The sequence below is a fragment of the Gadus macrocephalus genome, chromosome 7 (genome assembly GCF_031168955.1).
Source record: "Gadus macrocephalus chromosome 7, ASM3116895v1".
Classification (NCBI taxonomy): Eukaryota; Metazoa; Chordata; class Actinopteri; order Gadiformes; family Gadidae; genus Gadus; species Gadus macrocephalus.
In genome coordinates this window covers 25,837,380-25,859,573 of record NC_082388.1, presented here as the reverse complement: position 1 = coordinate 25,859,573, position 22,194 = coordinate 25,837,380, and the positions used below count along the sequence as shown (strand labels likewise).

Here is a 22,194-nt window from a genome sequence, read left to right as displayed (position 1 = left end):
TATGTAATACACACTATTGTCAGTGTCAGTACAGTACCTGTACGCAGCCAGCCAACATGGCGTGCAGGACGTGCGCGCGGTTCTTCATGATGCGGACGTCGCGGGGGGTGGAGTCGGCACACTGGCCGTTCTGGATGGGGTTGATGAAGCGGTTCCTGAACTCCTTCAGAGAGCCCAGCAGGTTCTCCTTGATGAAGCTGACCATGCAGTGGTCTGTGGGGACACGCGCTGGTCAACACCTACTGGTGGATCTACCGGGTTAGTCTGGGGCCTACGTACTGTGTTGGACATGTAAGGAGGCATTTGTCCATATCTATGGAGTTACTTAGCAGTAGCTTCAATCCAAAGACACTTAGAGTCAAGTCAGGTCATCAGAGAGCAGGTAGGGGTTAGACAGTACAGAGAGCAGGTAGGGGTTAGACAATGACATTACGAATCCAATCACAGATCCTTCGAGGAAAAGTATCCCCAGAAGTCAGAAGTAAGAGCGCGGAAAATATCCGAGCTGAGAGCTCAGTATGAGAGGTCCACGCGAGTCTTCACACACTCATTTACAGGCCAGCAACGTGTAAATGAATGCTCACTTGAGATTGCATGGATTTTGACTGTTGTGAAGGAGTGCTTGAACGCCGCTGCCGAGGCGTTACTTGGAGGTAAACAAAGGGATGAATTGTGTGAAAAAATAAAGCAAATCTCAATGTCAGCTGCAACGACAACCACAAAATCCAAATGTTATCAGATGACGCACTGTCATCTGAGGGGGGGGGGGGGGGGGGGGAGTGCGTGTTGATGAATGTTGTGTGTTTTCTCATTTGTGTATGTGTAACTGTTTAATGTCAAATGTTGTCTTATTTGCGTTTATGTCTTATTGGTGTATGTTGTCTTATTTGTGTTTATGTGAAATGTAGTATGTTGTCTTATTTGTGCATATGCCTAACTGTTTTCTATACGTCTATCTGTTTGTTGTATAAATCATAAAATAAAAAATGTATCACAAAAAAAAGATGACGCAGTGTCACAGCTTGATGCGGCTGTTCAGAGTACCCCATGCATGTCCTTAGCCATTGATGAGTCTTCAGATGTAACGGATAATGCCCAGCTTTTGGTTTATGTGCGATTTTTTCATCAAGTCAAGAAAGAGATCGGCGAGGACCTGTTGGGTCCAACACCACTTGAGACACACGCAAGACTAGAAGATATTTATGAGGCTATTAAGGAGATGCAAGAGGGGGATTGATCTAAGAAAGGTTGTCTCAGTCACTACAGATGGGGTACATGTTTTGCTTACTTGAAATGTAGGCCTAATGCACTTTGTGTTTATTTGAAGTGTAGGCCTGGTGTACCTGTTCTGCTTACTTGACATGTAGGCCTTATGCACTTTTGATGTTTACTTGAAATGCAGGCCTAATGTACCTGTTTCGTTTACTTGAAATGTTAACATGCGTTACTTTGTCTTACTTCTTTTTCATTGTTAAAAGTAAGCTATTTGGAAATTGAAAATAAATACATCTGAAATTATAAGGAAATATGCCGTGTTGATCGTATTTGACAAAAGTAGGCTATTAGGAGGTAGGTTAGGGGTTCGGGCCTTTCAAGGAAGGAATTTTTAGTAACTGGACCTTGTTAAATTTTAGTTGAAGAAGGGGTTAGACAGTACAGAGACAGGTCATTAGGGAGCAGGTAGGGGTTAGACAGTACAGATACAGGTCATTAAGGAGCAGGTAGGGGTTAGACAGTACAGAGACAGGTCATTAAGGAGCAGTAGGGGTTAGACAGTACAGAGACAGGTCATTAAGGAGCAGGTAGGGGTTAGACAGTACAGAGACAGGTCATTAAGGAGCAGGTAGGGGTTAGACAGTACAGAGACAGGTCATTAAGGAGCAGGTAGGGGTTAGACAGTACAGAGACAGGTCATTAAGGAGCAGGTAGGGGTTAGACAGTACAGAGACAGGTCATTAAGGAGCAGGTAGGGGTTAGACAGTACAGAGACAGGTCACTAAGGAGCAGGTAGGGGTTAGACAGTACAGAGACAGTGTGTGTGTGTGTGTGTGTGTGTGTGTGTGTGTGTGTGTGTGTGTGTGTGTGTGTGTGTGTGTGTGTGTGTGTGTGTGTGTGTGTGTGTGTGCGTGCGTGCGTGTGTGAGAGAGGACCTACACTCCACCAGGTTGTTCTGGAGGGGGGTCCCGGTCAGCACCACCCTCCTCCGGGTCCCGATGGAGCTCATGGCCTTGGAGATGTTGGACGCCTCGTTCTTCAGGATGTGGCCCTCGTCACAGATCACAAAGTCTGGACCTGCAGGGTCAGGGGTCAGGGGTCAGGGGTCAGGGGTCAGGGGTCAGACACCAGGACGCACGATGAAGGACCCGATGAGGACAATTCCCTTCGCCTGGCTCCGTCCATAACGGACTTCCTTGTTATTTGTGTTGAAGACGTTTTAGAAATAAAGTTAATATTGAATCAAGACAGGTTCTGAGCCAGGTCAGGTGTGTGTATATATAGCGCGTGTGTGTGTAAATAGTGTGTTTGTGCGAATATAGTGTTTGTGTGTGTGTGTGTGTGTGTGTGTGTGTGTGTGTGTGTGTGTGTGTGTGTGTGTGTGTGTGTGTGTGTGTGTGTGTGTGTGTGTGTGTGTGTGTGTGTGTGTGTGTGTGTGTGCGCGCGCACGCATGTGTCAGGTGTGTGTTCTGAGCTAGGTCAGGTGTGTAACAGGTTGTAGGTGGCGGTTCTGACCAGGGGTGTGTGTGTGTGTGTGTGTGTGTGTGTGTGTGTGTGTGTGTGTGTGTGTGTGTGTGTGTGTGTGTGTGTGTGTTAGAGCCCGACCGATATAGAATTTTTAAGGTCGATACCGATACGAATATTTTGTGATTTAAAAAAACGATATGCCAATATATCGGCCGATATATATATATATATTAAAAAGAAATCCAGAAACGCGCAACAAAACAAACACATTTCCCTAGCATTGGTTATTTGTAGTTATCCTTTAAATCCTTTTCACTCTCAGCTAACACGTAACAGCAAAACTAGACATGGTAGTCATGAATTAAGTCATGCTTATCGACTTTAGAGAATTGATGGGGATGTTCTTTTAATTGTTATTCAAGCAATGTATGTCTCGTGACAGTTGCCAACTTACCATGAACACACATGAACAACACCGATGATCTCCGTCGATCTCCGTCATTCACTCTGCCTAACTCGGGCTGAATCACCGGGTTTGGGCGTTAGAGCGCCCTCTGGTGGACAGAGGGCGCTCATTTATCGGCCATTATAAATGCCGACACCGAATAGTTTGAAAAATGCCTAATATCGGCCGATAATATCGGCCTGCCGATATATCGGTCGGGCTCTAGTGTGTGTGTGTGTGTGTGCGTGCGTGTGTGTTGGGGCTCTGACCGGGCTGCACCAGCGTGCTGTGGAACACCTTCTTGGCGCTGGGGTCCTTGATCCTGTGGCCCAGGGAGAAGTTGCGGTACATCTCGTAGCCCATGATCATCACGCCCCCGTCCCGCTGCCAGCGCTGCAGCGCCAGCTGCCGGCCCACCGCGTTCTTCACCGTCGCCAGCTCCGTCACCTGAGAGCAGGGATCGACCGATACCGATTTTTTAGGGCCGATACGATACCGATATTTTTTCATCAGCCTTAGCCGATACGCCGATACCGATTTTCTTGAGCCGATTTTTATTTATTTATCTTTTTAAAGGAACATTTATTGAACTTCAATTAAAAAAAACAATACTTCACAAATAGTAAAAACAGGTGAAGTAGAACAAGTAAGAACAAGTAGATGAACAATATTTAACAAATATTAAAAACAGGTGAGGTAGAACAAGTAAAAAAATAAAATAAATAAAAATAAATATCCGCGAAAATCAGCCGCGTATCGGCCGATACCGATACACGTAAAAACCGCGAATATCGGCCGATAATATCGGCCGACCGATATATCGGTCGATCCCTACCTGAGAGCAGGACGGAGGATGCACCGTTACCAGAGAGAGGGGGGGGGAGAGAGAGAGAGAGAGTGAGAGGGGGTGGGGGGGGGAGAGAGAGAAAGAGGGGGGAGAGAGAGCGAGAGGAAGGGAGAGGGGGAGAGAGAGAGAAAGAGAGAGAGAGAGAGAGGGGGAGAGGGGGAGAGAGAGAGAGAGGGGGAGAGAGAGAGTGTGTGTGTGTGTACATAGTGTTTGTGTGTGTTTATATAGGGCGTGTGTGTGTGTATAGTTTTTGTGTCTGTTTATATAGGGTGTGTGTGTACATAGTGTGTGCATGTGTGTGTGTTTATGTATTGTGTGTGTGTTCTAGCGTGTGCGTGTTTCAGTGGAGGCTTCTCCAGTGAGGAGAGTGAAGAAGATCCTCCTTAAGATTGTTGAGAATTAAAAATGTTGTCCAGACTACTGTAATGAATTAATCCCCTTAAATATGACTACTTTAATGCCTTTGCATAATGTTATGTTTGTTTCCCTGGGTAGAGACATTAGCACCCCCTATCGCCTCCATTGACTCCCATTAATTTCCCCGAAAGTGTTGGCGGCCGGTGAATAACATGGGGTTCAATGGGAGAGAGGAGGATAGTCCTCCTCTGAGTGGGTGTGACTAGCCAAGGGATCTGGATCCCGCGCACGTCTATTCACGAATAGGCTGAAGCCCTGGCTGCGCTATGAACCAATGAGCAGGAGTCCTGGGTGTGGAGCGGCCCGGAGGGAGGGGTTATCCCCTCAAGTCTACGCTACGACAACCAAAGAACCCGCTCAGTGGAAACGAGGCATTCGACTGAGCGGGTTCTTTGGTTGTCGTAGCGTCCGCTAATGTCCGCTGCGGTACAGTGTGGCTCTGTTCGCTTATATTGACGTTTCCGTAGCCCGCGGCCGGGCTGCCGAGCCCGCGAGGAGGGTTGAATTGATCTATAAATGAACAACATTCTGAAACATCCATTAGCATCCATTTCCTCAAACAATGTTAGGCTTACAGCCCATGTAAATAGTTGTGAAATAACGTTCTTGTTGTTCTTTTAATGTTTGTTACCCTGACCGTTCTGTTTGATATTGTGGAAAGGAAGTTAGTGAATGATTCAGAGCATGATGCATTATAAATGGCATCACTTTTGGTATTGTTTCTTTATTTTTCTTAAAACAATTGTAGCTGAAAAAAAAATGAACGTAGCCAAATACAACCAATAGCTTCAGTCATTGAGGGCAAAAATAGGCCCAATGATTTAGTTTTACAAATCAAGAGTAGGCCTGATTTGACTAATTGGCTTTGCATCCTTTCCTTCTGCCCTTGTAGTCCAAGACATGCTGCCCACCAGCTTTCAAAGTCCAATGCTGCCACTGGTGGCAGCATTGGACACGTGTGTGTGTATATAGTGTGTGTGTGTGTGTGTGTGTATAGTGTGTGTGTGTGTATACAGTGTGCGTGCGTGTGTGTGTGTGTGTGTGTGTGTGTGTGTGTGTGTGTGTGTGTGTGTGTGTGTGTGTGTGTGTGTGTGTGTGTGTGTGTGTGTGTGTGTGTGTGTGTGTGTGTGTGTGTGTGTGTGTGTGTGTGCGTGCGTGCGTGTATACAGTGTGTGTGTGTGTACCGTGACCCGGTCGCTGCCCATCCCCTCCTGCCACTTGCTGAACTCAGCCACCCAGTTGAGGATGGTGTTGAGCGGGCAGACCACCAGCGCCGTCCGGAACCGCAGGCAGCGCGACTGCAGCATGGTGTGGAGGAACGTCACCACCTGGAAGAGGAGCGGGAACGCCACAGGGAGCGTCACATGGATGGAAGGCCGGACCGGAACGTCGGAATGGAATTCCGCTATCCAGTAGTTTCGTAATTGAACATCATAACAGAATATCATTTTTGAATATCGTCATGTATTATCAATTCTGAACATCGCTATGGAATATCATTTCACAATTTCGTAATTGTATACATCGTAATAAAATATAATTTTTGAAATATTGTAACGGGATATCGTAATAGAATATCATTTTGGAACATTTTAATGGACTTTCCACTTGAATATTGTACTCGGATATCGTAATGGAATTTCGTAATCAAACATTATCTCGGGAAATTGTCGTTTTAATTTTTGAATATGGAATCTTGCAACGGATCAACTAAAATGTTTGGCACAGCCATAAACCATTAACAGCATGGTGATGGGGGCAGTGATCGCGGCCCTGGATGGGGTGCAGGCGTAGGTCACCTGCAGCGTCTTGCCCAGGCCCATGCAGTGGGCCAGGATGCAGCCCGAGCCCAGCGAGGAGTTGGCCTTCTGCACCGACTCACAGCAGCAGTCCCAGATGAACTGCACCCCTGGGGAGACACAGGGGGGGGAGGCCACATCGAACCAGGGATCTACCAGTAGTGACATCACAAGGGGGAGAGGCCGCATCGAACCAGGAATCTACCGCTAGTGACATCACAAGGGGGAGTGGCCACAACGAACCAGGAATCTACCGCTAGTGACATCACAAGGGGGGGAGGCCGCATCAAACCAGGAATCTACCCAGTGTTGTTTTTGGCAGGCATTTTAGATTTAGTTTTAGTCTTAGTCTTTTTGACGAAATGCTTCTTAGTTTTAGTCCCATTTTAGTAATTTCTATCTTTGAAAGTTTTAGTCTAGTTTTAGTCTGACGAAAACTCAAAAGGTTTTAGTCTAGTTTTAGTCCGACGAAAACTCTGTGTGCCGTGTGCGTGCAGGCGCAGCTGCGCGCGAGCGAGGCTTTTAGTGTGTGATGGGGGCGTGACTGTTAAGACAAGCAGCTGGCTCCATTTCTGATGTCTGAGCTCTTGATTGACATTGCACGCATATTATAGTTGGTGGGAAAAAAGCATGTTTTGAAACTTTGTTCGTCCACTCACTAACAATTTAGTCTCGTCTAGTTCTCGTCTGACGAAAATGTCTACATTTTTCGTCACATTTTAGTCTTTATATGGCTTTGGTGACGTTCGTCTTAGTCTCATTTTCGTCATGGAAAAAAGGGGTCTGACGACGTCATTTTCGTTTTCGTCTTGCCTGACGAAAACAACACTGAATCTACCGCTAGTGACATCACAAGGGGGCCATACCAACGGGTAGGTCGATCCATCCCAGCATGCATCTGGGCGGACACGCCCACTTGTGATGTAACTACAGGGAAGGCTAGATTTTATTTCATGGACAGGAAGTGAGATGGAAAAGGTCTATAGCCATTACCTGCACGGTCCCAACCCTCAAAAAGCTTCTCAGTGCTCTCATGGATATTTTGTTCAGGTGCCCCTCGAAAACGAGATGGTACATCCTAATAAAATAATTTCAATCATCACGGTCGTCTACCTTTTTGTGACATCACAAGTGGGGCGTGGCCAGCAGGAGGTAACCTACCGTCCACCTGTTGAGGCTTGGGGGGGGGGGGGGGGGTGACCTGCTGTCCACCTGGTGAGGCTTGGGGGGGGGGGGGGTGACCTACCGTCCACCTGGTGGGGGGGGGGGGCGACCTACCGTCCACCTGGTGGGGGGGGGGGGGTGACCTACCGTCCACCTGGTGAGGCTTAGGGGGGGGGGGGGTGACCTACCGTCCACCTGGTGGGGCTTAGGGGGGGGGGGGGGTGACCTACCGTCCACCTGGTGGGGCTTAGGGGGGGGGGGTGACCTACCGTCCACCTGGTGGGGCTTGAGCCGGGTGACCAGGTTGCGGTGCACCTGGACCAGAGGCTCCTTGGTGGGCCCGTCCAGGTCCAGGACCAGCTTGGTGGTGATGGGCTCCACCACCTGGGACAGCTCGTCGCCGATGACGATCACCTGGTGGAGGACGGGTGGAGGTTGAGAGGGGGAGGGGGAGAAAAGGTGGAGGAGAGGGGGAGGGGAAGGGGTGGAGGAGAGGGGGAGGGGAAGGGGTGGAGGAGAGGGGGAGAGGGAGGGGTGGAGGAGAGGGGTAAAAAGGTGGAGGAGAGGGGGAGGGGGAGAAAAGGGGAAGAAAAGGTGGAGGAGGGGGAGGGGTGGAGGAGAGGGGGAGGGGGCGGGGTGGAGGAGAAGGGGTGGAGGAGAGGGGGAGGGGTGGAGGGGAATGGGTGGAGGGAGAACAGATGGAGGTCACACGATGACCCATAACTGTGTAGCGCTCAGGGTAGACCAGTTCCCATATCCATGCTTCCATGAGGACCCTTAAACGTAGCACACTGTCCACACTCAGATCTCAGTGTTGTTCCAAATCGAATACTCCGTGTTGCACTAACCGGAGATTACGATCTCGACTGCGATCTTTGAACGGTGAACTCTTTACGCCTAGCAGCTATAAAAAGCTATAAAAGCTATAAAAACTACAAAATGACTCCCGAAAAGTACTATTTTGGATAGCTTAATTCCCCCAACATGTTAGGCTCACATGGTTGCCGCACTTGCATGGCTCCACTGCTATCCCTAGATGGACATGATGAATGCCCCGCATGCCTCGGTGTGGTCCACCTGAGGGAGGGGCTGTCCGACGAACAGTGTATGAATTGCAGTTTCATGCCACATGGGCTAAAAGTGGCAAGACCAGCCGAGGTGGAAGGACCTCAGGTTGAAGGTGAGCTTCCCCCGCCTGGAAGAGAACCAGTGGTACGGGTACGCTCCCCACCCAGGGCTGCCCCGCCCAGGAAGAAGGCTAGGAAGGCTGACGGTTATGCTGCCAAAGTGGACAAGCTACTGTCAGAGTTCGCTGAGATTAAGAGTTTGCCCTTTAACCTTCAGCCAGTCAGGTTGGCGTCAACCCAGGGGTCAATCCCTCAGGCTGAGGCTCCAACTACGCCAGAATGGGACGGAGATGCCCCGTCTACGAGGGCTTCCTGTAGCCATTTCAATGAAGCCTATGAAGCTATGTTCTATGAAGCCGGGACAGGGTGAGGTAGAGGCTTCTACCCAGGCTTCTGAAGATGGCTCCCAGCATGTAGGGAGTGGGTCTAGGGCAGGCTCAGAACCTTCCCCAGCCACGGTTAAGCCAGTGGCCCGAATGGCACTGGCACGCTTAGAGGTGGATGAGGCTCCAGCAGCAATCGCTCCAGCTAGTGCATTCTTTAGGCGTGTCCCGCCACAGGATACTTTTTCTGTGCCTCCCTCCCAGCCATATATTGAGGAGCTTCACAGATGCTGGCCAGACCCCAGATCTCTATCTCATCACACCAGTGACAGCAGGGCCTTGGCTTCAATGCAGAATGCTAGCCGGCATGGACTGGACCAAAGGCCAGCCGTGGAGCCGACCATTGCCTCCCTCATTGTGGCACCAGAGGAGGTGTTGAGGCCGAAGGCTCGCTGTCCCAGGCCACAGTGTCGCATCACTGATGACCTATTAACAAAGTGCTATGACACAGCGGCACGTATGGGCCGTATCGGGAACTCCATGTCCCATTTGATACTCGCCCTGTCTCAGTCCTTGCAATCATCCAGTGCAGATACTTCAGTGCAGAGTCTAAGTGACACGTCTTTGCAGGCGTTTGCCTTCATGACCAGAGAGCTTGGTAGGCTGATGTCGTCGCTTAGAGGCGGGACCTGCTCTCACAGCTGGGGGGCCACATCTGGCACCCCAGACCAGAGTGCCTGCAGCTATGGGTTTGGCCTTTGAGGGGCCTGATCCACTTATAATGGAATGTGACCAGGAGGTAGTTCAAACCATCATAGACTCAAGAGCTCCCTCCACCGGGGCACTTTATGCTAACAGGCGGAAGATATGGTGTGAAAGTGGTGTGAGGCTCAGAGAGAGGTACCGGAGTGTTCCTCAGTGCCAATTATACTGCGTTTTTTGCAGTCCTTACTGGATAGGAAGCTATCTGCTTCCACTTTAAGGGTCTATGTGGCTGCCATTTCATCCAGGCACATTAACGATGATAGCCAGATGGTGTGGTCTCATTCTTTGGTGACCCGATTTCTTAAAGGAGTCCAGCGGAGGAACCCCCAACGGGGTGTCAAGGTTTCCTCATGGGACCTACCTCTGGTACTTGGAGCCCTCCGCCTCCCCCCCGTTTGAGCCCCTGGATCAGGCGCCACTGAAATGGCTGTCGACAAAGGTTGCCTTTCTTCTAGCGATCGCGTCAGCCAAGCGTGTGAGTGAGCTTCATGCGTTGTCGGTGAGTGAACAGTGCATACGCTGGAACTCAGATGGCACAGGGGTGGCACTGTGGCCTAACCCATCTTTTTTTCCAAAGAGGCTGCCTTCGGCCCACTATAATCAGGTCATAGAGCTAGCAGCTTACGGCCCCTCACACCCGCCAGATGAGGAAGCTAGTTCAGGAGAACTACTCTGCCCGGTGAGAGCCTTGAGACGTTACATACAGGAAACTGCGGGGTTTTGCCAGTCTGATGGCCTGTTTGTCTGCTACGGGGGCCCGAGGAAGGGGCAAGCGCTGTCCAGACAGAGGCTTTCCAAGTGGGTGGTGGAGGTAATTGAGGAGGCATACAAGTCAAAAGGACTGCCTTTCCCTCTTAACATCAGAGGCCATTCCACCAGGAGTGTCTCCACCTCCTGGGCAGCACTACGAGGAGTGCCTCTAGATGAGATTTGTGCAGCGGCCTCCTGGGCTTCAGTATGCACCTTTGCATACTGCATACAGTATGCCCGTTTTACAGGGTCAATGTAGCTGCTCACCACGCAGTGGCTGCAGCTGTTTTTCAGGAACCCTCAGGCCCTTCCTAATAGATGGGTACAGGATTCCTCGTGACTACGTCGGTAATAGTCATCCAGTGTTAAGCACTGCCTCGGGCGGTCAGTAAGAATGAAATAGAACGAGAGTTACGCATGTAACAACGGTTCTATGAATTCTGGATGACCGCCAGAGTTCTCTGTCACTCGGAATCTTGCAAGGAGATTCTGAAGGGACATCTTGGAGAGTGACGTGGGCTTATATAGACGGGCGGCCCGACGTCATCCCCGGTCACGTGTGACTTCGTTGATATTAAATACTCGACCTGCGCATGCGCGATGGATGACATCCAGTGTTCAGCACTGCCTCTGGCGGTCATCCAGAATTCATAGAACCGTAGCTACATACGTAACTCTCGTTTTATCGCTCCTTTCGCTTTATCGCTCAGGTCTAATAGAAAGTCAATGGGCGTTTATCGCTCGGAACGCTTTGTAGCTTTTGTTGTGAAGGTACAGTAAGGTAGGGCTGGGCGATCAATCGAATTTTGATCGCGATTTTCGATTTTGCGTCAAACGAGAACAAAGAAAGAACCGCTGAATGCATATCTCTACAATATTTTAGATTTTAAAATGTTCCCAATTCCTGTATTTTTTTAAGCCGAAATTTCAAAGTTCCCAGTTACAAAGTTCTTTTTGGGAGAGACATGCTGAATAAATACATCATGTTTTAATCGTGATTATGATTTGTTCCATAATCGAGCATCCCTACAGTACGGTTAGGCTGATCTGAGCCCAGGAGGTTCTGACTGGAGCTCCCCTCGGACCAGACGCCGCCTCACCTCTCTGAGCTCGTCCCTCTGCTTCTCCCGCTCCGCCAGCCGCTTCCGGCGCTCCTCCTCCTCACGGAGCGCCGCCAGCGTCTCCGCCCGGAGGTGCTCGTCGTTCAGGATGCCGCGGATCTTCCTCCTGCCCTTCGACGTGTTCTTGCTGTCCTCCTCCTCCTCCCCCTCCTCCTGGGAGACACAACATGCAAGGATTACATCGGTGACGGGTTGGACACAATTAGACTAAAGTATCTAAAGTGGGTTTCCATGGAGAACCACCTTAACAGGAAGTACCAGGATGGAACAGGAAGTACCCTTGGCACAGGAAGTACAGATGAAGTTTAATGTGCAAAGGTAAATGTTCAGTGTCAGGGTGGTGTCCAGGGTTAAGGGTGGTGTCCAGTTAATGGGTGGTGTGGGGGGTAAGGGTGGGAGGGGGATATGAGAGCCAACACCAGTGCGGCGGTGTTCAGATACCTTCCCTTCGCTGTCAGAGTCCGACAGCACGATGTAGGACGGCTTGGTCTTCTGCAGCCTCTGGAGGTAGCTCCGGGTGCCCTCCTTGTCCCCGCTGACAGACCCCCTGCCGAGAGGAGAGCAAACCCTTCAGCCCACCCCTTCACCTTCTCACACCGAACGACAAACCTCCCAACACACTGAAGTGAAGAGGCTCGCACCTTTTGGACCTTCCTCCGCCCTCCTCGTCCTCCCCCCCCTCGTCGTCTCCTTCGTCCACCTCCGACAGACTCAGCTCCTCACAGAGGTCCTGGTCCTGGTCCTGGTCCGACACCGACGTGGTGGACGTGGTGGACGTGTCCTCCCCGCCACTGTCGCCGTCTGACCGCAAGCAACACGACACATCAGCTCCCCCCGCTCCCGGGTCTGTAGCCCCCTGCCCCCCACAGGGTCCGGCTTACCTCGGGGGGTCTTGGCGGTCCTCTTGCCCTCCTTCTGGGTGGGGGCCTTGTCCCCGAAGGTGAGCTTGTGACGGAGGAGGTGGTGTCTGCTGCCGGGGGCGTCGGACCCGCTGCCGGAGGCCTCGGAGGCGGAGCCGGACTCCCGCTCTGAGCGCCACACGTACGCAGAGGGGCCAAAGACATTATTATTATTATGATTACAGGCCTGGCTGGGCAGCGCTGGACCCCTTGTGGTCGGGTAGGTACCAGTGGCTGATGATCTGAGTTTAACTAGATGTCTTTAAGGTTGGTGGCATAAACAAGAGATGCGCTACAGGTCTGTGCTTGGGAGACGCCTGCAAGCGTTTCAAAACCATGAGTCATGTTGGAAGTCTGAGTTCATCACTTACCTCCGTTATCGCCTTCGTCCTCCTTCCTGCCCTCAAGCCCCTCCTCTTCCTCTGAAGTGGAGTCTTCCTCTTCCTGCAGGTCATCGTCCGACGACAAATCGTCCCCCGAAGAGTAGTCGGCTTTGATTTGGGCCAAGAGTATTTTCTTAGCGATTCTTCAGAAGTGGGGGAAGAGAAGGAGAGAGTACCTGAGGGTCATTTCATCATTACATGCAACCCTTCCTGACCAGATGTGCATCTGCAGCTGTGTTTCGTGGATGGGGATGGGCGGGGGGGGGGGGGGGGTTGAATCACTTCTATGAAAATGCTCATGGATTCAATCTCGTTTATTCAAACTGTGTCCGTGAATGCTTTCCTCTGCTCGTTAACCTAAATAGGCAGCGACCATAGAGTCAAATAAGCAGTCATGCATTGTCATTATTTTTGCTCCAAGATGCCAATGAGCAGATCTGTGATTTAAGGTGCATACATCGAATTTAAACATCTAAATGAACAATAATCACAATATAATTTTATACTTAAAACGTTATATGATCGAAAAGAAAATGCATAAAAAGACCAGAGACATCAGATGTAATAATTTATTACAGAAGATTTGGCGGCGCGGAGCTCATTTCAGTCAATCTTGAAACAAAACATCAACAACAGGATGCTAAGACATGCATGACACGAGAAACATGGATATAATGCACACGTTACATGTCTAGCACTGGAAATATGTTTAACATAAACATTGTTTTAATGTTCCTTTGTCCGGCGGCGAGCTTCGTTTCGCCTCAAGTCTTTGTTTTTTTTTGCCGCACAAAACCCCCTTGCCAGGGCGCACACTGTCTCTACACAACGAAACACACACAGACACAGGGCCCTCCCAGCTGAGATAAGGCCTTTTGTTCTACCCCACCGAGTTCAGTGGGGATGGTCAGTCTAGATACCCCCTCGGACCGGGCCCTGCGCCAACACTAAACACTTCTTATTAGAATGCGCTCGAACGTTCCCGCTTATCTAAGGCAGTGGAGGCCTGAGCGGGGTCGTCATCTTTGAAGAGAGAGAAAGCATATGGAAGAGAAAGGAGAAAGACATGAGACCCATTACTCAGGAAGAAACACCATCATCATCACCACCACCACCACCACCACCACCACCACCACCACCACCTCATCAGCCGCCAGCCGAGAACCATCCACCACAAGACCTGAAAGTAAAACAACAGTCTGCAGCCCGGGAGGTCACGGGGAGGTCTGCACGACGAGCTCAGGGCGGCAGCATTTGCAATACTTTGCATATTTGGAAATCCCAAAGCACTCCTCCCACTACTGCTGACCGCAGAAGCACTTCCAGTTGTCGTTTGACAGGGAGCAGGGAAGGGACGTTCATTTACGGCATTTATATTAGTTTGACGCAGCAGCAGTAAAACTAAGGTGGAGGTCAATAAAGTCTGGTTTTACTGGGGCGTCATGTTGTCATCATTTAAATTTTATACAAATAAGGTGGGGAAGAGATATATCATATCAACGCTCATGATGAAGACGTGAGCGTACTCCGTGTTCACCGTGTGCTCAGTGAGCTCCGTAACTAGCGTTAGCTACAGACAGGGTACCCTATGCTGGGCTAGGCTAGGTCCTCTGACAGCTAATTGAACCACAAGCATTATTGATCTTTTCTGCCGGGACTCCCATGAGACATTTTAGGGTCAGACGTTAGGATGAAATGGAAGAAGTGCGCAGACTCATGGAGAACATAAAACTCCACATCCCAATCCCACTACGAGGAGGGCAGAAACGGAGGTCTGGTTCCTCAGCGTCCACAGAACATGTCATGTCCAGACGTTCATTTAAAGGGGTACCGTCTAAAACTACAGTGGATGACGGCCCGGTTAGGAGTGACTCACCATCACGCTGATCTCTAAAGTCGATAGAATACTAGCTGTGGAAATGTGCTTTCTAGTTATTCGCTCCGTTTCGGGAAGTGAAGAGGGCAGGGCGACACATGACAGAATGATCATGATCATAATAAACAGGGACCTTAACCCCAAATAGGAACTACAGCCATCTCATCTTCCACATAAGTAATTTAAACGTATTGTCATTTTACAATGACACGCCAGACCAAAAGCGAACGTCTGAATGCACCTATTTATGCATTTGAATGTCCCAGTGTGGAAGTGGTTCGTACGCATGCTGCTTAATCGCGGTTAGGGTCCGCAGCTGGGCGTGGCCCGTCTTGTGGCCCTCTTGACGCCTACAAGAACACCCCGGGGATGATGCAAGGCTTCGAGGTTGCGTCGACAGCATGACACAGGAACATTAAGGCAGGTTAGAAATGGAATCGACTGCAATCCAGTTTCCTCACCCTTGGTTGGTATACATTTCTTTTCTCTAAACGTTCTCCAGGAGAAAACACCGAAAAGTGCGAGCTATTCCCAGGAAACGTGGGTGGGAGATGATCACCTTTTTTTTTTTAGATATTGACTAATTAAAAGGCGTAGGTATGTAAAATAATGAATAGTCTATTCAAACTTTAAACCCACGTAACAAGACATGGGCACTCGGATCAACCCAAGCCCAAATTACACCTTTACTCTGAAAGCCATTAGCTCCCAGAGACGTCTGGAAAGTGCCTGGGACTAACGGGACCTCATGGCCTCGAGTTGAAGACCTAGGTGACGCAAAACCAAACAATTATCACGGCAGTGTGAAATCTCCTTTATTTCAGGATTTGTGTTGTATTCACAGACGGTCCTGTACAACAGTCATTTCCTAGATGAGTTAAAACATATCAAGTTGGTCTCCGCGGAGGAGGAGTAGAACTTTAGCATGGGGTTCGGTTCTGTGGTACAGCACCGGCAGGATGAGGTGAAGCATCTAAGTTTCTATGTGCAAAGAGCAGCATGTCGCGCTCCAATCGTCAAGAGTCCAATCTTAGTGTTTCTAGAAACTTTTGTATTAGGGATGCACCGAATATTCGGCCACCGAAAATGTCCGGCCAAGAATTTTCATTTCGGTGCATCCCTATTTAGTATTATACTGGTTGGTATCATAAATCGCTCTCACTTACATCTCGGAGGTATTTCCGAATGAAATGTCAGACGGGAGCTTGTAAACTTGCATACTTCACCTGCGTACGTCACAGCATTCAGTGAGTATCTATGCTTTACATAACGTTAAAAGCATGTTCGTTTTTACTCTCTTGTGCATCGGGAGTAACAGTGAAACACAGTGAAACTGAAAAGGCAGAAAAAAAAAAAACGAAAACAGAACAACAAATAGAATACGGGGTGCAAATCAGTGAGTAACACTTGTTGAAGTTCAGGGTGAGTGACCGCGTCTTCGCTACACTCCGGAATACTAAAAAGCCCACCGCTTTTAACAAGAGAATCAAACCACAGAGGACGGTTTCAGAGTCACTGAGTAGGGAGGAAGGCGGTTAGACTTCCAGACAATACGTGAAGCCCCTCATCACAGTGAGTACTTCACTTTTCCCTGGGCCTGACTGCAGCTACGTTTGGGTCTTGCCTGGCTCGAGCGCGTATTTGGTAACGGTTTGGGGCGGGACTTGCGCCTGCGGGTTTGGGAACATTTGTGGCCGGATTTAGGCTTGGACCTCAGCGATAGGGCGGTTTTGAGGTCAGATTGTGGACCGGACCTGGGTTGTGAGCTGTTAGGCCTTTGCTTGCATCTAGCCGCGCTTGTATGAGGCACTATGTCCAAAGTTTTTGAACCATACCTATTTTCTGGGTCATCGTCATCTTCTGCTGCCCAAGAGGGCCCAGAGTGGGACAGGTCTTCATCACCTTGATCAAAGAACACATGGAACAGATGCTCCGTTACTGCACACCGACCATCCACACACACACACACACACACATCACACACATGTTGAATCGTCTATTGAAAGGTTAAAGTCGTTTTAGTAGCATTTGCTATCTTCAACCGCTATTGAAGACAATACAAACAGTGGTCCAACTGTTAACGGATTCTCTCGGGTAGAATTGAGTTGATGTCAGAGATCCCAACACGTGACCAAAGCTCTCATGCGTGACCTCCCGATGACGAACCAAATCGAGAGGCCCTACATGCTAACCCGTCTCAGACACACAGCAGGTCTCCGTGGCAACAGTAGAAGGGCTCTTACCGGAGGACTGCTGGAACCCCGAGGCTCCCAGCAAGGACACGTTCTCCGTGATGGTCTTCATGCGCTGGTCGTCCGACTCGCTCCCCGATCCGGTGCGCGCGCCCGGTCCCGCCTCTTCCCCCTCGCTGGTGGAGGAGGAGGAGGAAGGGGAGGAGGGGCGCCGGCTCTTCCTCGGGAGCTTGGCTCCGTTGCCGGACGGCGTGGGCGCGCTAGCGGCGGGCGGGTCTTCGAGCGCGGTCCCGCGCTGGTCCACGCGGGACCCCGTGACCTCGGCGCTCGGGGGAACCCCCCCGCCGCCGCCGCCGTCGGCGTTCTCCTCGGCCTCCTTCGGGTCGTCGTCGGAGGAGGACCCCGAGCCCACCCGCCGCGCCTTGGCCCGCCTCCCGCTGGCCTCCGAGTAGAGCTTCCGCTTGCGGTAGACCCGGTTGGGCGACAGCGGCGTGGCCCGGGACATGGGGATCAGGCACTTCTTCTTCACCTGCGCGGGGCGCGCCGCGGCGGGGGCCGCCGCGTCCTCGTCCGAGCTGTGCGCCGTCATGGCGGCGCGCTGCAGCAGGGCGGCGGGGACCTCGTCCGACTCCTCCGAGCCGTCGTCCCTCCCCGGGGCCGAGGCGTCCGAGGCCAGGTCGGCCGCCGCCGCCGCCGCCGCCGCCGCCGTGCCCTCGGGGTCCGAGTCGCTGCCGCTGTCGACGGTGGACATCGAGGGCTGGGCCTTGACGTCGCTGGGACGCCGGAGGGGCGTGGTCTTCACCCTGGGACACCGCCGGTTGTCTGGCTGCTCCTCCTCCGGCCGCGGCGACTCGGCGGGGGCCTCCGCCGCCCTCTCCTCCGCGTCCTTCATCAGACAGACGCCGGTGTCTTGAGGCTCCGCCTCCGCTCCCAACGCCTCTTTGACCTCGTCGGAGACCTGCACACCCTCGCCGACGGCACCGGGAGCTTCCGGCTGCTGCTGCTCCTGTTGTTGTTGTTGTTGTTGTTCCACAGGCACAGGTGTGAGTTTCAATACTAGTTTTTTGAGCAAACCATGAGAATGCTTCAGGTTTGCCTTCGGGGCTGAGAGCGCCGGTCTTTGCGGCGGCTGAGCTGCGTCCTCAGAGGCAGCCTTCTCAGCGTAGAAGGTCTGGACCTCGTCCATCAGCCCCTTGACCTCAGGGTCGTCCTTCTCCAGATGCTCGGCCGCCAGGTTCTGCAGGTCGGTCAAACGACTTCGGTCGGCGAGCTCTGTCGCCGACCCGGCGTCGCCCCGCGGCGGCTCCACTCCCGTGTCCGGCTGCGGGCGGAGGACGGCCGCGCAGCAGTCCACCAGGTCCACGTCACAGAACACCTCCTTCAGGCTCTCCTCCAGCAGCTCGTGGGACCGCCGGAGGCCCTTCAGCACCAGCAGGAAGGCCTTGAGGTACAGCGGCCGCGCGCCGCGGGTGCGCTTGTCGCTCCTCACGCTCTTGACCAGCTCCACAAACGTGGCGTTCAGGGCGTTGGTGGAGTCCACCAGCTGCTTGGCGTTCTTCACCAGCCCCTTGGGGACCTCCAGGGCGTTGTAGTTGAACACCACGTTGCCGTCCATGCCGCTGTGGTCCCACTTCTCGAAGGAGATGATCTGGGGCCGCGGGGGCAGGGCGGCGAACGCCTCCTTCTCGGGCTCCTCCCGGTGCCTCCGCTGCTGGTGCTGGTGCCGGCTGAGGTTCTCCAGGTTCTCCAGGACGCTCTCGCAGGCCACCACCAGGTCCAGCAGGGGCTCGGAGTTGCACACGTAGCAGTACCACTTGCACTCCACGATCCCCGAGAGCTCCTTGCGCCCCAGGTTCCGCAGGATGCACTTCTTGCAGAAGGCGTTGCTGCAGTAGTCGCAGCAGATCAGGTTCCCGCCCTCGGCGCACCACCTGCACGTCGGGACCGGGAAACACACGTTAGGGGGGGGGTGGGCGGGTCTTCTGGACCACGTCGGCTCCAACCCTTTTTGGCGTGTGCGGGGGCACCGTACCTGCACTGCTCGTCCATCCCATCTCCGTCCTTGCTTATGTCGTCACTCGAGTAATACTTGAAGCAAGACTTGAGGAGCGAAAAAAAACACACGAGTTTAAAAACGGAACCGCCCCTTCAGTCGTCATCACTCAAACCAATCGGAACGCTGGTCGTCGTGCGGCGACAGTTATGCTCCTGGTGGGTAGGTGGAAGCCATGGAAGACTCACCTTGCATATGAGCACTCTGAGGATGGGGTGGCGGTAGAAGGAGTCCCTCTGGAAGTGGTTCACCTGCCGACCGCACGCCGTGCAGCTCACAATCTCGTAATGCCCGACCGCTGCGGAAACACAAACCGATGAATTAAGCGTCACGTTCTCGGGACTGAATTCGAAAAACTCTTGAGAACACCTGAATTCAACCAATTCAGGGGCGCTCTGAGGTGTTCGTTGTCTGCCGGTGTGGTTCTGGCCCACCGACACACAGAAGGAAGGACATTTCGGGTTTTGGAGTGTGAGCTGACCTCCCCGTCTCCTGGTGAACTCCTTCCGGGAGACGCCCGACCTGCGGAACTCGGGGCCCCTGAAGTCGTCCCTGGAGCCGCCCACGGCCTCGGGCCGGACCAGCACGGTTCCTGTGGGGAGAGGACACACCAGCGCCGCTTAACAAGACAATCCCACCTTTCCTTGCCAATGCACACGTAAGGATTGATTGACTTCTACTGGTGTCCATTTTGTTGATTATCAATTTGTACCGTCTGTTGACTGACCTTGTGAGCTACTGGATGCCTGAATTTCCCCAAGGGGACGAATAAAATATCTGTCATAATCATCATCACGGCGTTCATTGGGGAATATTACAGACGGGGGAATCTTGAAACCTGAAATGTCTCCGTAGTCCCAACTACAGTTGCTACGAGAACATTCAGCAGATATGGTTTGAGCTGATAGTGACGTGGCTTATGGATCCCCTCGAAACAACTTCCCAGTCTACAAACCATATTTAAAATTATATATTTAGCGTTCTAGAACTGCTTTTTGATCCCCGAATAATTGCCCACACCTACACCCTCAAGGAGAATTCCTGGTACATTTGGACTTTGGCAAAAAGTCGGACTCACATATCAAGGAAGACCGCAATTAAAGGACTTCCAACCTGTGTAGGAACCACTGAACCACCCACCTTTAGGAAGTCTGCTGATGTCCAGGTGTCCATTAGAACCGACCAACAGAGGTTCCCCTTCCTCCTCGCTCTCCGTGGACTCCCCAGACTCGTCCAGTCCGGAGTGCTTCACCACAACAGAGGCTTTCCTGTAACGGGGGAGGAAAGACTTGAACCACCTTTCAACCACTTTAGCATCTCAATCTGGTTTCTAATCAAAAGCCCTCCCACCTCTTTGATCCAGAAGACCTGGCCGATTCTTTGGGTCTTGATTCCTGTAAGGTGAGATTCAACACCATATCAATTATGTTAATGACTATGACTGGATATTCCAGCAGATAGAAGTACATTGATCGGTAACAAAAGATGAATAATTGGATAACAGTAATATAATAATCATAATCATACTAATTACACAGATCTTGGGTTACTTGCTTTGGATTCAGGCAATGTATCTTATATGGATTTGAACTGTTGCATATTCTTGTTGCACATGTTTTATGTATTCCTTCCCAGTATCATTTGCCATCTGTGATTATTAATGATGTTTACTATAGTTTATCTTTGTAAAGATTCCCCAAACAGAAGCCCATCAATTCAACTAAATAAATACGTTCATTATCTTTATCACAATATTGGCAAACATGAACTAGCCTTGATGCGAGGGAGCTGAACGTTAATCATGTAATAAAGTAATAATAAAATACAAGTAGTATAAATCACCTCAGCAGTCCGACTTGTTGAATTTGGAAAACCATGGCCCCCGTTTTGAAGTCCTGTGGAAAACATGATGAGTTAAGAGATTTAAGTTAATAGTTGAAAGGATAGTAGTAAATCAGCTAGTTCACTGATTTCCGTTCATTATTAAAACTATTTGGTTTTGTATGAGTAAATCCACCTTGTTTGAGTTGCGTACCTTCTGGTATGTCCTCCTCAAGTGGAGGATGAGCGAGGAACTCGTGCAGCTTATTCACCAGGACGTTGAGCTTGCTTGCAGGTTGGCTAACAACACAGAGAAGGTGATGCACAGAGCCACATGTTAGAGCTACATTTGGAGTCATTTACATTTAGTCCCATCACTGTGGGACATCACTAGAGGTTACCGAAGCTTCGCTTGAGTAAACGTCTGAATGAAGCTCTTACAAAATCGCCGTTTTTTTTTTTTTTTTTTCTCTTTATTCATGGTTTACTGATGGATGAAACCACTAAAATAGCTTTACTTTGGAGAATCTGGAATGCTGTACTCATTCAAGTGCCACTCAGTCAAATAGAGTAGTGGGCTGATGGAGAAAAGATTGCATGCTGTGAAAAAAAAAAACGTATTCTGAGAGTATTCCTTTGAGGCAGTTATCAAGAAAAATGCAACTTTAAATAAAAATTCCAGGAGTTTATTTCTGTTTCGAACCCCATCTATCGGTTTAATAAATGGGCTACATTCTTTTATTACAACTAAAATGTGGTCTGGTCCAGCTGAATTTCAAACATTCAAAATGTACATTGGCGACATCACAAGTGGGAGTGTCCTCCCAGATATATGACGCATCAACGATCAGGTTTCCATACACATCTGGATGGACCCTCCCATATGTTATGATGCATTTCATTTCGAAGTTAATCAACATCGCTAGTATCTGAAGGTAAATATTTGTGGAAGATCCATGGCGTCACTGGAAATGTAATTTCCTGATATCTAATCTGCAGAGCATCGTAAATATGATAAATCATGGAAAAGCAGAATTGACCATAATGGCAAATGAGTAATGTTGGTTGGGTTGGTTTAAGTATTATTCGAATATTGAGGAGCTAACTTTCTGACCAATGTTTTGGGGCTGTAACTATACACTTCTTCCCCAAACCATATGTGTTGTAATGTCCCATGTTGTTCTGAACGTCGCATTAACACCGCATAACAATATACTTTGCCGTCAGTTTCCACAATTACTTAACGTTTTAACTAACGTGTTCTTATTAGTCAAGACCTAGTCCATGTCAAAGTGATCCAACATAGTCATACCCTTCATTGGACGCAGGAAGCTGACAGCTCACATTACACTAGAACTCCCTTGTAACGTGTAACACACACGGTCTGGGGAGCACTGGTACCCAGTACCAGTTAGACCGAGTGATGTTGTTTAAAACCAATCCCCGATATGAAACCAAGGGTCCTCAGCCAGCTTTAAGTCAGGCTGGACCCCAACCCGTCATGTATCGAAACAGTGGATCGACCAGGGG

At 50.5% G+C, this 22,194-nt stretch overlaps 1 protein-coding gene across 2 annotated transcripts in view; it reads right to left on the bottom strand.

Annotated features, from left to right (window-relative positions):
* Positions 1-22,194, bottom strand: part of LOC132462101 (transcriptional regulator ATRX-like) — a 36,661-nt gene that overhangs the window by 14,141 nt on the left and 326 nt on the right. The window contains exons 2-21 of one of the 2 annotated variants that reach the window (XM_060057699.1): positions 20,879-20,964; positions 20,686-20,738; positions 20,194-20,237; positions 19,984-20,111; positions 19,325-19,435; positions 19,032-19,141; positions 18,823-18,890; positions 16,842-18,721; positions 16,434-16,500; positions 12,711-12,865; positions 12,322-12,468; positions 12,082-12,241; positions 11,882-11,987; positions 11,420-11,593; positions 7,624-7,768; positions 6,191-6,300; positions 5,576-5,719; positions 3,397-3,574; positions 2,155-2,292; positions 38-213 (exon numbers count right to left, since the gene is read on the bottom strand). In XM_060057699.1, the coding sequence (XP_059913682.1) occupies positions 38-213; positions 2,155-2,292; positions 3,397-3,574; positions 5,576-5,719; positions 6,191-6,300; positions 7,624-7,768; positions 11,420-11,593; positions 11,882-11,987; positions 12,082-12,241; positions 12,322-12,468; positions 12,711-12,865; positions 16,434-16,500; positions 16,842-18,721; positions 18,823-18,890; positions 19,032-19,141; positions 19,325-19,435; positions 19,984-20,111; positions 20,194-20,237; positions 20,686-20,738; positions 20,879-20,964 (4,180 nt within the window). The remainder of the gene's footprint in view (positions 1-37; positions 214-2,154; positions 2,293-3,396; positions 3,575-5,575; positions 5,720-6,190; positions 6,301-7,623; positions 7,769-11,419; positions 11,594-11,881; positions 11,988-12,081; positions 12,242-12,321; positions 12,469-12,710; positions 12,866-16,433; positions 16,501-16,841; positions 18,722-18,822; positions 18,891-19,031; positions 19,142-19,324; positions 19,436-19,983; positions 20,112-20,193; positions 20,238-20,685; positions 20,739-20,878; positions 20,965-22,194) is intronic. The other variant, XM_060057700.1, reaches the window with a different exon arrangement.